Here is a 16,521-nt window from a genome sequence, read left to right on the forward strand (position 1 = left end):
GGTAATTAAAATATAGCGTAAGAATATGTTGCTTCAAGGTGTAATTGAACTCAAAGAAAAGATTTGTCATCATAATGGTCAGTTTAAGTATCATCCGCAACAGAAAAATAGCTCATATCTTAAAAAAGAAAGAAAGAAGCTGTACTGCATCATGCTTCATTTTCATGAACCACTACTGACTTGAACCGGATGTGATTTCTTCACCGTTTAAAATGCTTTAACTTGTATTTTAAACGTTATTAGGATGAAGAGTTTACCTTAAAGAGCAATAAGTCAATAATAAAGCTTCTTTTCAGTTCCCCAAAAACCAGCAGTAGTGATGATTTTCAGGATTATGTTGCTTTTGAGAAGCTGAGTGCAGACGGTTTGGATGACATCCTCTCTCATAGCGCTATCCAGTATGATTTAGTTTGAGCTCTTAATAGCCAAGGGCCTAGCCTAACCTTTATTGCTATTTATACCCAAGCCAGACGGGTGAGCAGTTTACTTTGATATCTTCCATAAATATTTATTGTCTGAAAAATCACACAGCGCTTCAGCTATTCTATTATAGGAGGTGGAACAAAGCAGAGATTTAGGACTGTTGGGATATTCTTGAACCACGGAATACTTTGAATTAACAGCATCTTTACTTTAATGGCGTTACAGAGCAAATTGATTTCTCCTGTGTTACATGAAGTATATCATCTGTGAAAACTGGTATCATTGATCAGAGAAAAGGGAAAATCTTAGTTAATAATTGAGCTTGGGAGAAAATATATATGCATTCATTAGCTTACCATGTTTTGTGCATGGATCCATTCCCGTTAGTACTTATAATTGAGTGCATTTTAATATAATTTTAATTCGTTGAAGACATTGGAGGCTTATGATTCAATTTTTGTAATGCTGCAGTTTCCTCTCCTCTAAACATGCAGAAACGCTCTAATGAACCTGCCACCGCCGCGTGATTGCTTCCTTCCTGATTCAAGGCTATGCAGAGGCGACCCAGACAGGCTCGAGTGCCTTACAAAGTATTACCAGATAAGGAGGGAAGACAGCAGCATTAGTAAGGAATGAAGGAGGCCTAGCGATAAGTGAAAGTGACTGTGAGAAAATAAAGGAACCAGTCAAGCCTGTTTTGTTTTTCTTTGGTAAAACAAATAGACACCCTTGAAGGTTATAGCACTGCTGTGGATGAAGACATTTGAAGCAATGCATTTTAAATGAATTATTCAAGTAATACTATCAGCACCATGAAAGTTTGAAAAAAACGGCAGGATACTTTATACAATTCTGTATATTTTTATCAAAATAAATGTGCTTATATAATAGTTAGGCGGATAAAAATGGTTGTATTGCTTATAAAACACATATTACACACATACAGTATCAAAATACACAATCAGGAACATTAGTGTAGTAACAAACTTCATTGAAATCACATTTATAGTAGCTCATAAAGCATTACAAAACAACAATACAGTGGAAATGTGTGTATGTGCTAGTATGACTCTTCTAGTAACAACAAAGAAGAGCTGGTCAACATTTTGGCATAAAACAGTATTTTGGCATAAAACAGTCAGTTTGGTAAGTTTCCTCCAAGGCCTTGTTCAAGTGAGAATCCCCGAGTGTCAGACGTCTACGCCTGCAAGAAAGTGATCCGATTATATCTATTCCGTCTCATGCGCCGACCTTTGCCTTGGCCTGTGTGTTTCTTCCCTCCTGGAACAAAAAATACGTGTTTAAAAACTGATTAGTATAACCTTTATTTATAATGCCTATACTTCTATACTCATTATAAAGCAAATATAACTTTCCAGTCAGATTTCCCTTCCTCTGACAATGAAATCAGCAGAGCATTATTATTAATCTCTGACTTTCTAACCTCTCTCAAAATTCAAACCAACAAGTGGCTCTAACTGGCGATCCAAACACCGTCATTACTGAGTCAAGTCTGCAAATTCCACTCAAATGATCCTCTCCCGTTATTGTGGACGGTGAGCTTTTCTCACACACCTGTAACACACACGTTCATGCAGTTCTTCCTCGAGACAAAATTGTTGCTGCTCCCTCCGCAGCCTGAATAGCTGAACTCCTCGCACATCTTGCTGGCTGTGTTGTAGTAATACCGAGGAATGGAGGCTGAGCACCTCCCTTTGTCCAGAGGGTCCAGGCAGAGCATAGGAACAGCTGTGAAATGAGACGCAAAGCCCAGTCATCATCTTCCAAGAAGAGTATACCATCAGAGTTTTTGATTGCTTTTCCCAAAAAGTAAATTCATTGTTTTAACCATTTTATTATGTCTGGAATATCTTTATCCATCGTGCTTTCTCACAAAGGCATGATGAGACACTCTTTTCACAAGTACCGAATGTATTAAGTTATTTCTCAGAAGTGCCCCTAAATTTCACACGGATCGCTTGTTTGTTCCTTCATTCTTAACAAAATAAATCTTTACTTTTAGAATGAAATCATCTCCGGTATCTCAGTGTTCATCACCATGTCGTCCACGCATGCAGAGATGCCAGTGAGCATCACTTCGGGATTACTTCAGAGGCAGCACCTCAAAGTAAATAAGTTTGTACTCACTTTTTCGTGGACTGCAGTACTCCTTACAAGCGGTGAGGTCTCGGAAGCGATTGGAATTGCCCTGGCAGCCACCGTAGGAAAAGGACTCACACTGCATGGTGGTCATGTTGAAGAAGTAGCTGCGAAAGAGGGCGCGGCAGGGTCCCTCCACTTTAGGAAACCTGCAGATCTGGGGAACCTCTGCGGGGGGCAGAATGACAAAATGTGAGTTTGGGATTAGATCATGTGGCATCCTCAAGTGTTTGTGCAACTATTGCACAATAACTTTAACTAGAATCTAGATTAAAATATACATTTATGTCTTTCTTAGTAGTCAAGGTAAGCCTTTATCAAATATAGAAAGTGAAGCAACCATGCCAAGCCTGTTTTTTTCTGACTTGTTGTGCTTTGGAAAACCTAATAAAGACACCTTTGAAGGTTATAGGCAACACTAGTGTGGTTGAAGATGTTGAGCAACAAGTCTTGAGTTAGTTAATTATTCAAATAAAACAATAGGCAGCATGAAAGTACAAACACATTTCAAAATACCTTTTAATATTCAGGATATTTTTCTTTTTAAAAAAGTCAAAAAGGGTAAACTACACACAGTACACTTATAATAGCTGTCTGAGGTGTGCAAGTTCACCATCATCTTAAGTGTATGCTCAGCACAGAGAGGACTTACTTGGGATTCTGAAACATGATTTATGGCACTCCTGATAACTCCTGAAGTTATTGGCATTCCCTTGGCAGCCTCCGTAGTAGAAAAGCTCGCACTTTTGGGTGATAGTATTGTAGTAGTATCTCTCAATTTCTCCTTTGCAAGGTCCCTCGTCCACTTGAAGGAGACACGCGCCTGAAAGCAGCAAAAAACATTGTCACTGAAACACCAAACTAAGCTTTACGCATCGCTGCGCGTGACAGCCGCCAGACTGGCGATCTGTTACGGCAGCATGTCTCACGCAGGAGGTCATATGATGGCCAACAACAAGAGGACTATCAAGTGTTTTTTTTTTGTTTTTTAAAGTTCGGTAAAATACTGAAGAAACGAGAGAAGTTGCTGACAGATCTACCTTTAGGTGACAGCGCCAACACGTTGTAAACCGAGGAGAAAAGTGTAAACAGCGCTAATGTGCAAAACTCCATTGTTAAACTTTTGCTTCAACTGCAGTCTTTTCCGCTTTGCCGACCATGGCAGCCACATCCACTTTTATAGTTGAGTGAAGTCTTTCCCATGGGGAACTTTAGGGGCGGGGATCTAATGACTCATTTTCAAACTACAGCGAAACCAGATTAGAGTGCATGGTGATTAATTCATGATTGACATCAGAGAGGCTCGTTTTGACGTTGTAATATCGCGTTTGTTGCGTGTGTTTGTGGTGACTAAAGCCATATTCAACGCAACTGAAATAACAAAGGAGGAAGTTGAATTCCCAATGTCTTCAATGGTCACGTTTGGTCACTTATGATGGTGATGGTGCATGAGCCATCCTGCCAAGATCCCATCACACACCTGTCTAACTGGATCTGACACACACACACACACACACACACACACACTTTCACTCAAAGCCTCAAAGCACTGTTGCCTAGTTTCCAGCCTTGTAGTCGATGTTATCTTTTGTTTTGCTTAATAATTGCAGCAGCCACCCAGAGTGTTTCAAGGAAACAGTAATGTTTTGCACAAACACTCAAGGTCCCCATTCCTCAGACTAAAAAGCAGCATTCAATTTAAGTATATATTGCACAATACAATGTAGCTTTGGTTACACATATCTGGTTTGTTCCATCTAGTGTTAATTATTCTGTTGGAAAACTGCAGTGCAGTCATGTTAAGAATAATGATGCGTCTCCATCTTGACAGGTGGAGGCTATAAATACAGATTAGCCGTCTTATCAAAGTGACCTGACACATGAAGCACCACCCCTTAACCCATTTCTGAATATGAGGAAAAGCAGAGTCAAAACAGCCCGAATCCATTGCATTTAATCAGCACTACAGTTTCTTGTTTTAAATATAATTCTAAAGAAGCCAAACAGACACCTGTGTGATTCACCGTCCTGTTTGATAACATACTTCAGGTAATGTCTTGATCATACAGTGGGGCCTTGTTTTAATCCGGTTAACGGATTAGGATTGTTTATGCAGATTACTTTATAACCCAGACTCAGGGAGAGGACCGCGATTCTTCAGAAGGATTTCGGGGGTGAAGGACTGCTCCCTGTAAGCATCCGTAAGTATTTATATTACTTTAATTAAGTTTTGTGGAGTGTGTACTAGAATACTTTGCGACCTTTTATGCCATATGGCGGTGAAGATTCATCAAAACGTGCTGAATGTTTTCTTTTTTGACAGAGAATGCCGGTCATAAACGTAGACGACCTGACGGACAAGGACAAGGCTTTAATGGAAGTAAACCAACTAAAAATTGAAGTCAAACTTGAGAGGTGGTTGGTAAGTTGTTGTTGTTTTTTTTGCACTGAGGTGATGGACATGTCAATGTCTTTATTGTTTTCAAAGATACCTGTGAATAATTTCAGTTTTCAGATTTTTATCCTTGACAAGCAACAAATAATAATCGTCAACTTTATAGACAGTACAATTAATTTAATCAGCATTTCAAACTGAAATACATTTCTGGATAAGAGTGTCTCAACACATTTTTGTCTGATCACTTCAGACATCTAAATGCTGTGAGGAAATCAAGGACTATATTCAGGCTGGAGTGGATGAGGACACCCTCGTCAAAGGCATTTCAGAGGAGAAGAACCCATTCAAGGAGAAAGGTGGCTGTGTCGTCTGCTAGACTGGACCCAAGGAGCTTTTCATATCTAAGATTAGCACCCAATGACATTCTCCCTCCCCTTATCACATGGATTTGCAGACTGAGAAGACTAGAGAGACATAATAGAGAAAAAATATATAAAACCTCATGAGTTCCCGTGTAAACGATTCCCCTTCTTCTGTACAGATGTGTAGCCTGATAATCGTATTCTTTAAAAAGACTAAATAAATAAAAGTTGTATTTGGCAAAGGGTTATGTAATGCGTCTCTCTCATGTGGTGTGTAGTCTGAGCAAATGGGCCCATGTGTTGTTTCATACACTGAAGCAACTGACATTAAATGCTTGTTTATAACTCAGCCTGTTTCCATCATTCACTGTGGGAAGTTTTCAGACAGAGTAAGGAAGCAGATACATCTTTATAACTCAATTTTTTATATTAAGAGTTCACACATCCTTTTCTCATAAATCTTTATGATACCTCTGACATTTTGTAGCATCTTTAGAGGACCATAATGTGCAAATTTTGCCTCCTTTTCTGCACAGTTTTACTTTTTTTGCCCGGAATAGAATAAACTTTAGATTGTATTTACTATAAATGGTCAAAATCATGCAAATCAACTGTTATAAATCTTTAAGACGGATGATTTCAACCGTTTTTCCTTCTGACCCCTTAGAATAAAACATGTCTATTTGTGACCCTTGCCCACACATTGCATGTGGGATTTCCGCTTTGCAGATAGTTTAAGTTATCAATTATTCAGTGATTTTACTTATTTGTAGAAGTCTGAAGAGATAAAACTATCTGGTATTTCACAATAAAATATCTCAGATTAGAAAAAAGAAAAGAGGAAGTAGAGGAAGTATTGTTTTTTTCCTTCTCTCCTGTTCTGCAAACCCACAGATTTATCTCGTGACCCCTTGAAGGGCCCTGGCCTCTACGTTGTGAACCGCTTTAATACTGTAAGTGGTGGAAGCTTTATTTTTTTACAACTAATAGGTTACCTATTTTCTATTTGTTCAGCGGTATTTCCCCAAAAACATACAAGCCAACAGAAAGTCAAACACTCTCAATCTTTAATTTCCCACTGGCGCTAATGTTACATGCCAGGAGAAAACAAAAGTTCACAGGACGCGCATGCGCACACAAACAGTTGTCAACAAAGATGGCGCTGCCCAGAGGAGCTCTGCGTTTAAACCAGCTGGTTATTAGTCGTAATTTCTACAAATTCACCTCATGTGTTGGTGTCCGGTCGTTGTCTGATGACGTGTCATCTAAACCCGTACCGCCCAGTGCCCCAGAGACCGTGGTGGACCATTTAATCTACACACAAGAGCACTTTGCATTAAAGGAGTCCCTCAGAAAGGTAACGCTGACATCTCTATCGTTAACATCGCAGCAAACTTGAAAAACAAAGCTAAATTTAGCTTTTTGTTAGCTTATGACAGGTGGATATTTAAATGTTATGTGTGTTGCTTGAACGCAGCAGTGTTATTCTACTTAATGCACCTGTAAGAAGCAGCGGAGGAGCAGTATAATGAAAGTGGGTGACAGGTCACTAAGTTGTTATGTAGCGTTGGTCTTGTTCATATAACAGTGCGTAATAACATACATACTACATGTTTGCGTACGTTAAAAGGAGGAAATGCACGTACGTCAAAACATAATCACATTTTTAAAACCTTGCATAAGCCTTCCAGTGAGCCATTTTATAAATCCTAAATCAACCTGTAAATGCGCAGCTGGTCACGTCCCGCCCCCTACACGCCCACATCCAACCATGCATTGGTCAATGCAAAGCACCTCATGAATGTTGATGCACAGACATGACCTGGGGCCTCATTAATAAGCGTTGCGTATGCACAAAACGTTGTGATCTATTAAAACAAACTTGACGTGACAATGTCAAGTACACAAACTCATGCGTACCAACATTTTGGAGACAATAGGCGACGCAGATGATGAGGTGGTGAATTAAAGCCAGACTGTAGAAGTACAATGTGAGAGGCGTGAGTCTGTAAGTGAAATCGCTGCAGTGCACTCGACTTTATTGATTAATTTATGGTTTATTCCATAGTGTCACACACCTTCTCCAGTCACCTCACCTTCATCTTCACCACCTGCACATAAAGATTTGCAATGTGTGGAAATAAAGCCAGTGACAGCTCTTGTACAATTACTCCATATATTCTCATTATCCGCCCAAATGCATCATGCCACAAGAAAACATAAGTAAATTAATAAATACATTTAAAAACCTATCCAGGGTGGTGGATGCCACTGATTGTCGTGATGATTTTGGAATCAATCAGTCTGACTGCACACTAGATACTCCGGCACTGTTAGGACTGCATTTATGGAAGAATCAAGAGGGAACGAGTGTTCTTCCTCTCGGTAGTCGTCGTGATTCACCGTAAAGAACCACTGATCAGCAGGCTCATGTTTATGCATCAACATTCATGAGATGTAATGCAAACATTGAGCTCTTGCTGTTGCTCTGCTGTTGAATGAGGAGGAGGGAAAAACATAAAACGGTTGATAGCGACGGTGTGATCGCCCCCCCTGAGGCTACGCTGGGTTATGGTACCGAACACAGTCTGCACAGTTGTGTGTTCTCATGACCCATCTCGTGCACTCGTACGCACCACTTTATCAATGTCAGCCCTCCTTTTGCCAACCTTGTGCCGCATCTCTGCTCTTGCACTGAGATCGTCCACATCACTGGTTGTCAGTTCAGATTCATACGTACGTGCCAGGAATTATTGTGTGACTTGCAGGCCATGGATGCACACAATATGTGGTTAATCCGAGCAACTGTGTTTGAAATGTGAGCGAGCATAATGAAAGAAATGGAGAGAGGGGTCCCGGCACAAATCAATACTGCAACAAGAACACATTTAACAGCTGCGCTTTAGATAAAGTATGATGTTTAGATGGCACATGTTAGATGTGTCTCGGAGACTAATATTAGCTAAATGGTATTAGCTTGCTAGTGTTGACTGTGTAGGCTCCCTACACTCCTACATTTACAGTCAGCTTCATATTTAACCCTTTTGTAGGTCAGGTCAGTACACAGAACTCATGTGTGGAAAAGTCTCTGATGCCAGAGGGGTTTGCTGAACTGCCTATCAAACCAGTGATGTTAGCCAATGTCGTTCAGCCAAAGCAGATATATTGTTTGTTCGTATCAAACACATTTTTGGCACTGAATTTCATCTGCCTTATCTTGAAAACACAGATATTGTACATTTGGGAACTGGTGTTCTTCCTCTTTTTGTTGAGTTTGGCAGATTCAAAAATACGCAGTATAGGAAAACAGATTGTGTAACATGGGAAAAAGTGATTCCCACTTTCTTTTGTACAGTACACACACACAAGGATTTAAGAATGTCTTTTTCTCCATGAAATTGCTTAACATAACCCGGAAATATTCTGGTGTAGAGATGATCAGCTATTTTTGTCTCAAAAGCTCAGAGGAGAAGTCAAGGTGGACTAATCATTTAGTATTTACTCAGATTTCTCCAGTATTACTGTATATATAGTATATTTATATTAGTGGCTTTACAGCCGACTATTTGCTCTTTGCTTTAGCAATGGTAGGTTTTAAAGTTTTATTGTTCTCTCAGAAATATGTTTTCTTTCCCCATGTTTGTTCACTTAAACTCAGTGTGCCTCACCTTTTTTCTGATTTCCAACATGCAGAGCTTTTATTTTTGAAAGCTAAATATCAACAGCTGCTAACTATAGTCGTAAAAAAATTCAAAGCAGGTATTTGTAATCAGCGTGACTCATTTCGGGTACATATTACTAAACTAGATTTTGGAGACAGAGACTGCAAAGCTAACAAGCGGCTAATTTAAGGCAGCAGTCAAAGATGTGGTGCGGTAAATGGGGGGGGGAAGCTTGTCTTGTGACTAAACCTTCAAAAGGATGCAAGGAGGTTGGAAATAAACTAGCACTGGGAATAATGGGAAGGGTGAAAAGGAAATGCAGAACAATATGTTGGCAGTGCAGGAAAGGGAACTTGAGGCAGCGTGGTTTATTAAAGGACTTCACTGTAGGGTGATGTGTGTTTATAGATGGGACACAAATGGGGTTATAGGAAATCCTTTAGTGACTGTCCAAGGTCAGACATTCATTGTGCCAATGTTTATATTTTCTGGTAGTGATTGGTGTGTGTGTGTGTGTGTGTGTGTGCGCGCGTTCAATGGTGTGGTGCTCATTTATAGATGAGAGAAACAACTTCCCATGCAAAGAAATTAGTCAAGGTTCCTGTCTCCCACATGTACAAACCACCAAACTGTGTGTGTGTGTGTGTGTGTGTGTGTGTGTGTGTGTGTGTGTGTGTGGTCAGCTTCTGCCATTAATGAGGACAAGGAGCCAAAATGCATTTCCTCAACATTTCTAGGAAGAGACTCTTCGTGTGCAGCCTCCCATGGTTCCAGACTGGGATCCCCCAGTGCTTTATGGTGGTTCAACCTTTTGGCCTTTCCGGCTGATGTCATGATTAGTGTTTCTGTGAGAGAGAGGCTGAAGAAGCTTTTCACCTCTGCTACAAAACTCTGAAACTGTAGACACTTTATAACGCATTGATTTGACACACGTTTGAGTCCATTAGGAGTATAGTTTCTTCTTCACTTACACATTGTGATGTATCCTAGACTGACTGTCTGTGGAGGAGTCAGCAATTTGTATCCACTATCTTGTATTGTGGTGTATATAGGATTTTATATCATGATATGGATTTTCTCATATTCAACTTTTGAAGCAGTTTATACAAAACATAACCAGTTGGGAACGTCTGTTGCTAATCTAGCGAATTAATGACATGAAAATATATGTAAGAATTCGTCATCTAATTGACAAAATGTCTTGATAATATCGTATAGTGAGTAAACTTCTGAATCCAAGTATATGGAGTATATTAAATACTTTGTATTCTATAAATATATGAAAAATAAACCCACGTTAACACAACCGTTTTTTGGTTGGACCTAGAAACCCAGTCTGTATGTGGTGCGCCAGGGGAAAACACTCCCAGATTGGACATTTTGCAAGACCTGACCCCGATTTTCTTGACCCCGTTCCACTACTGGGCGGTTCAGGGATGTGAAATTGTTCTGGTATGCAACAAAAATAGTCCACAATAGAGATGAAGGATCACTCCCCAACGAACTTTTTATTTCCCTTTCCCGCAGCTCGTCATCCCTCCCTTTCCCTCCTCTGAACCTTGAACATGGACGAGTTTATTGCAGGTTAAAGGGGACCCGAACCTGCTTTTTAACTGCTTGCTCTTGTGTTGGCCGTTATGTAAGCAAACCTGATTTTTAACAGATTCAGGCCCAAGCATGTTGGACGTAGTGTCTGTTTTCTGTTTTCTGTTTTGAGCAGCAAAAACATGATTTCCGTGTTTTCTGTCTGCCTCGTGTTCAGATGTTCCTCAGCCGATGCGTTTTTCTTGGCTTGTCGAGTGGTTGGCTGGTTTGGTGTTTGTGTGTGTTGGAAGGGAAAATGATGAGTGTGCATCACTTTTGCAATCCTGGAAAAAAATAACCTGTGGATTCTTCTTCAGTACTTTGTTGTTACAGTTTGAATGGTAAAACACACAGGACTAATAGTCAAATGGCGTTTATGGCTCATTTACCTTAACATTACGTATCAACGGACGAGACTTGAATTTGATGTTTCCTCTTTATGCCCCATGAGATACCCCTTTTCTTCGGCTTTACTCACTATTTAGAGCTTATCGTACTGAGCAGAGAAACGCATTGTGGAGGGCATTGTCATGGCTCTGTTAAAACCATGGCCCATTGAAGATGTGTAATATTTTTGCTAAGAAGTGCAAATCCAGTAGTTGGAGAACATTTTAATTTGAACTGAAAAGCATTCAGCTAGAAAGACATTCACAGCTTATAGGTTTTATTTGATTTAAATGGCAGGCACAGCACTTAATACCAGCACGAAACTGTTGTTTGCATCACGTGCACTCACACTTCCTGTTTAGAAAGCCTTCTGTTTGGGGCAGAATTGTTAAACGAATTGTCAACCAAATATGCCACACTATATATATATATATATATATCGGCAGCCTATTCTCTGCAAGTTCCTACAAAATGTGCACCAACAGATTGATGAGTTCTTCTCCAGCTGTGGACCACTTCCAGGTGCTCGACATGAATCACGGCGCCAACGTTCAACTTCACTGCACACATTTTGGCCATGACTCATAAACTGTTAAAGCACAATGCTGCTTGAATGTGGTGACGAGAGACACTCGTACTTCTGCGACAGGATGAATAGACTCTGTTCCTCTTTTATGAATTCATTATCATATTTAGTTCTGAGAGAAATGAGCAGGCAGCTGGTACGTTTAGAGATATGTGACTTTAACAACATCCACCTCCTATATAGTGAAAATTATTCGTTAACCTCAATTCTTCTCTATTTCTTTTTGTCCTAATCTTAAATCAAATAAAAAGCTATCCTTCATTGTCAGCCAGTTGTGTCTCAGGCTTTGTGGCTGAATAGATGGAGTGGCTGCTAACCAAGAAGGAATGTCTTTATTATGGGTTTCAGTACCGAGCTTTATATTTGCATGCTGTACTAAATATTACTTTAGAGGTTTTTCTGCTCTGCCAAGAATAAAACGGTGGAGGAAACTCTGAGTCATTAAAATATTGGCTTTCAAATGGTTGGATGCAAACTTGGTGACTATCAGCTGACAAACACCTCGAGTGTAAAAGTCTCTGTGTCATCCCTTTAAAAAAAAAAAAACGTATCCCAAAACACTAATGTTTTATTGGGCAACTTTACCGTTTTGTGTTAAAAATATTGTCACTAAATTCTGTAAGTGTCTCTTTTTAAGCCCGTTTTTTTCTGCTCCCTAATGTCACAGAATGGGATTGAGGCCAAACCACCCGTGCCTTTGTTTTATGAGCCTCAGCTTGTCGTATTGTATGTCACTAGCCACGCCTTGGTTATCAGCAGGGGACTGATAACATGTAACTGTAGGAACTAGCATGCCATGCATGCTGTCATTGTATTTGCATCATTGTAGATTCACCACGTATTACATATCTCCAGCCTGCTCTCTATTCATTGATATATAATACCTTGTCTGCTAGAGGTAGATTACATAGACTTAAGTAGAGACTTGCTCTGCAAAGCAGAAAACCCGTAAAAAAGTCCTTGTGCGTGTTCACTTATAATGTATATATCCTTGGTGTCCGTTATGAGACAGGAAATAGAAAAGCAGGGCTCTCAATTGTTGTTGGAATCATAATAAGGTAAAAAAAAAAAAAGTAATATGTGCTTAAAATTCACACATTAACATATCGTATCTCTCTCCTGTTCTGTTTGTGCTCTAGATCATCGACCAGGAGATCAACCCCCACGTGGACCAGTGGGAAGCAGAAGGGACGTTTCCAGCCCATAAAGTCTTCAAGATCTTAGGAAGTGCCGGCTTTCTAGGAGTCAACAAACCAGTTGGTAAGAGTGTTAAAAAGCAGCGCATTTATTTTCATAAACACACGTTTGGGTGCGGAGTTCACTACTCCTGTTGTTGTGGAGTTTAACATGAAGTTACTCATAATGAAAGTTGGTGTTTGTCCACCTGTATCTTGTCTATAATTGACTAACAGTGAATGCTGGACAGGTTCCAGCTCCTGAGACCCTGAAAGGGAATTTAGGATTTCCTAAATGTAAGTGGTTTTTAAATCTGAGACGAATGACATGTTTCTAAAAACTTACGAAGGTTTAACTACTCTATTCATTTTTTGTGCATTATCTGGAGCAGAGCGATTAGGGAAAAGGTCTGTTTAATTTAGAGACCCAGACGCCGTTTTATTTTGAAGGATGTTTGTTTTCAATGAAAGGATTTAAGGAGATAATAAGCCTGCTGGGAAATGATAATAACCTTCATGTCAAAGTGCCAAACTCAGAGCCCCTTTCGCAAGGTTGGAAACTCATTTTGCCCGATTGTGTCTCGCTGACAACATTCACTTTACATTTTTGAGTATTTGCCCTGCTTTTAACATTTTACCTGCTTTCTTTTTATACATTAACCTGGATGCCATGAATGGACAAGTCAAGAGTATAAAACTAATAAAAAAACCCAAAGATGTGTGGCTTATGTTTGCAGAATGGGCATCCACATGACATGAAATGGCTCTGGAAGTGTTTTAAGGCACAGACTTTAGTCCATTTGTATTTTTAGGCATTTCAGTAGTTTTAGTTAATCCATTCAAATATGACAAATGAATCACCTGTCTTCATGATATGTGTTTTTGAGACATGCCGTCTCTGTTGCCTTTGCAAAAAGACTCCCATGATACATCTGTGAATTGACAAGGCCTTGCTTTTAAGGAAACCATTTTTCAATCCTAGAACAGACGTGAATAACACGTTACTCAGAATCACAGGTTGTGGTTATAATGTTCCTGAAGGGATTGGTGGATCAAAATGCATCCCTGCCTGACCATCTCCGCTTCAAGGAGCATTAGGCATTTCTTTTTCACAGCTGGATTCATATTCTCTCTCTGTTTGACGGCCATACATTACAGTTGGTTTAGCAATGTTCCCACTGTGATGATGGCTGCTGGTGTCACAGCATCATCCCACAACAGCTGCCTGCTACACTTTATCTTATTTCCAGATGTGTACCCAGCTGTGTCACTGCTGAGATGAAGGAGGGAGCGGGATGCGTGCTGTACAGTACCGGACCACAGAGTGGTTGTGATGTCTGATTCATTCTGAATATATAAAGAGATTTGTGGGAAGTGTTTGACAATCACAGTTATACTATATTCATTTCTCAAATAAGTCACCGCTGCTCATCTTGGACTTGCCGTGATATTATCACTGTTATGCTGGAAAAACAAATCTATCAACAAATAGTGTTGAACACGGAGCTCTGCGAGGAGGATGCACTACAGGTCTGTAGGTCAAAGAAGAGGGAGGGCGAGGGAATTAAAATGTGCTGAGTACACAAGGCTGAAGCATTAGTTGGCAGGATTAGAGAGGAGGAGGAGCAGCGGAGGACTGTGTGGAGACACATTGTATTATCAGGTGGTAGATTACCTGGGTTAAGTATATAGAAACAACTGTCAGGGTTGACATGTTTCAGCATGCAATTTAAATTGAGCTCACATTGCAGTGCAGTATATCTTATTGGGTCTAGTCTTTAAAACTCTTCTAAAAGAAGGATTTCTTTAGGCAGTAAAAGCTGATGAACGAATGTTATGCTGTATTAAAAAAGATGGATGCTCAGTTGCTACACTGGAATCTGGCTCCCTCTGATAATTCTTTCTGTGTTCGTCTTAATATTTGTAAGAATATGAGGAATAACCAAAGCTGCCATAGTATTCTATGTCTTCAACGAGACGTGGCTTTGCTGCAGTGCTGACTAATGAAGAAGACTCTCTAAGAACTCTGCTCTGGGTTAATTGATTTAGAGGCTGGGTTACAGGAATGGGGATTCAGGAGTCTGTGCAATAGAAATGATTCATCCGGTGGAATGGGAGAAGAACTCAAAAGCCAAATGCATTACAAAACGATAAAAAAAATCTGCAACTGTTGTGAGATTTCATAATCTGTTCAGAATAAACGTAAGAGCATCTTGCGATGTGATCACACCAGCCGTGACTCAAACATTATTCTGTCTTGTTGCGAGGGAACGGGTAAACTGCACAGGGAATAAGTGAAGTTATCTCACTTTATAGTTAGAATTGGGAATAAATTCAGAATATTCATCGTTTGATGGCAAATAACTCTAAAATGCTCCATTCAAGACTAAATTACTTGTTTATTTTGATTTCTCAGTAAACATTAAAAGAGCCACGTTTTACACGTCATAGTGTAAAACAAATCTACTGTCAGGACTTGGGGGTTAGGAAGACGACGCCCCTGCTCTGAATCTGGCAGAGGACCGGTTGCACGTTATCGCCCATCTTTACCTGATTTCGGTGAGGTTTCTAAGCCTTTAATGACTAAGTGTGCTCCTCCGTAGGCATCGAGGACAATCAGGGAAAAGTGAGTACGGGGAGAGTGCACTTAATGGATTTATGCAAGGCGACAAAGTTGACGCTCCTGTTGACATCTTTTGGAGCTCAGCATGTCCCTTTTTATTTAATCCGCTGACAAGAACACTACACTTATTTTCCACTCTCTTTCCATGCACAAGGAAAGGCATTACTACCTTCAAAACACGGGAACCGGAAGTTTTCCTAAGGCAGCCTCGTTGAGGGAGAAGACAGGGATGACCCTTGGCTCTCTGCCTGTTTTCCTCCACTCTGAGAGAGAGGTATCCGCAGTTCACACCATGGCAATGGCCTCTTGTCTCCTGCCTGATAGATAGAACCTGGCAGCCTCCACAGTTTTCTATTCAACTGAACATATTTGTGTCCAGGTTGTTCAGTTTCCTTCCTCACAATTTGTACTTTAGTAATACTATGATGCATGCATTACAATGGCTTGTGTTGTCTCTTGAGAAACATTACTAGCACAGCCACTTCTCTGATTTTTAGAGTACATCACACTGTAATGGTGATGCGTGCATTCAGGGGTTGAGAAATAGTACAATTGTTACACAACTGTCACGGATCCAAGATTATGACGGCCATCTTTCCCATGTTGTGTTGAAGTGTTTTTTAATCATCAGGGCACTCGTGTCGCTGAGCACACGGAATAGAAAAGCGTACTCTCTTCGACGTTGCCAGTGTCTGCTGGTGCTGCACCTTTAAATCCTCTCAAGCTCCATCCTTCAACATGTGCTTCATACGGAGCTCCACCTGATGAGAACCTACGCTGAGGACCATCTGGTGTTCAGCAGAAACGTGTATAGAATTGACATTTGTGACAGAATTGTGTTTGTTTTTCTTCTGCTTGCTTGTTCAACCAGACGGCCTGCTGTTTAGCTTAAAGTGGGATAAACCTCAGTGCTTCCCTTGGTCCACATCATCCACCGCGGGGTTTCCAGAGACTTATCGCTGCACAGCTGCACCTGTTTCCTCTTATTTTTGGCTTTCCCACTCCCCTGTTTGCTTGTCCCTCTATCTCTCCCCTTTTTCTCTGTCCCCATTTTACTTTGCTCTCTTTCCTTTTTCTCCCCCTCTCTCTCTCTCTCTCTCTCTCTCTCTCTCTCTCTCTCTCTCTCTCTCTCTCTCTCTCTCTCTCTCTCTCTCTCTCTCT

The 16,521-nt window shown here is 40.4% G+C and overlaps 3 protein-coding genes across 3 annotated transcripts in view; 2 read left to right on the forward strand and 1 right to left on the reverse strand.

Annotated features, from left to right (window-relative positions):
• Positions 1-1,268: 1,268 nt before the first annotated feature.
• Positions 1,269-3,741, reverse strand: tfpi2 (tissue factor pathway inhibitor 2). Its single transcript, XM_031854146.1, has 5 exons — positions 3,624-3,741; positions 3,236-3,406; positions 2,572-2,751; positions 1,999-2,172; positions 1,269-1,704 (listed from the first exon to the last, which is right to left on the reverse strand). The coding sequence occupies exons 1-5, from the start codon at positions 3,694-3,696 to the stop codon at positions 1,622-1,624; spliced, it is 681 nt and encodes a 226-aa protein (XP_031710006.1). The 5' UTR covers positions 3,697-3,741; the 3' UTR covers positions 1,269-1,621.
• Positions 3,742-4,745: 1,004 nt separating this feature from the next.
• gngt1 (guanine nucleotide binding protein (G protein), gamma transducing activity polypeptide 1) lies at positions 4,746-5,690 on the forward strand. The gene is made up of 3 exons (XM_031854359.1): positions 4,746-4,784; positions 4,907-5,005; positions 5,232-5,690. The coding sequence occupies exons 2-3, from the start codon at positions 4,910-4,912 to the stop codon at positions 5,355-5,357; spliced, it is 222 nt and encodes a 73-aa protein (XP_031710219.1). The 5' UTR covers positions 4,746-4,784; positions 4,907-4,909; the 3' UTR covers positions 5,358-5,690.
• An 800-nt stretch (positions 5,691-6,490) lies between these two features.
• LOC116387194 (probable acyl-CoA dehydrogenase 6) overlaps positions 6,491-16,521 on the forward strand; it is an 18,874-nt gene continuing 8,843 nt past the window's right edge. The window contains exons 1-2 of the mRNA XM_031854085.1: positions 6,491-6,700; positions 12,702-12,822. Of these exons, the coding sequence (XP_031709945.1) occupies positions 6,500-6,700; positions 12,702-12,822 (322 nt within the window). The 5' untranslated portion in view covers positions 6,491-6,499. The remainder of the gene's footprint in view (positions 6,701-12,701; positions 12,823-16,521) is intronic.

This window comes from Anarrhichthys ocellatus, unplaced genomic scaffold (assembly GCF_004355925.1).
Source record: "Anarrhichthys ocellatus isolate YVR2014 unplaced genomic scaffold, GSC_Weel_1.0 scaffold14, whole genome shotgun sequence".
NCBI classification, from domain to species: domain Eukaryota; kingdom Metazoa; phylum Chordata; class Actinopteri; order Perciformes; family Anarhichadidae; genus Anarrhichthys; species Anarrhichthys ocellatus.

Excerpts from the sequence above, each read along its gene's own strand:
- gngt1 (XM_031854359.1), top strand. The coding sequence starts at position 4,910 with ATGCCGGTCATAAACGTAGACGACCTGACGGACAAGGACAAGGCTTTA. Across the intron at positions 5,006-5,231 it reads TCAAACTTGAGAGGTGGTTG|ACATCTAAATGCTGTGAGGA; the intron begins GTAAGTTGTTGT and ends TGATCACTTCAG.
- tfpi2 (XM_031854146.1), bottom strand. The coding sequence starts at position 3,696 with ATGGAGTTTTGCACATTAGCGCTGTTTACACTTTTCTCCTCGGTTTAC. Across the intron at positions 3,407-3,623 it reads GTTGGCGCTGTCACCTAAAG|GCGCGTGTCTCCTTCAAGTG; the intron begins GTAGATCTGTCA and ends TGCTGCTTTCAG. Across the intron at positions 1,705-1,998 it reads CATGAACGTGTGTGTTACAG|GAGGGAAGAAACACACAGGC; the intron begins GTGTGTGAGAAA and ends TTTTTGTTCCAG.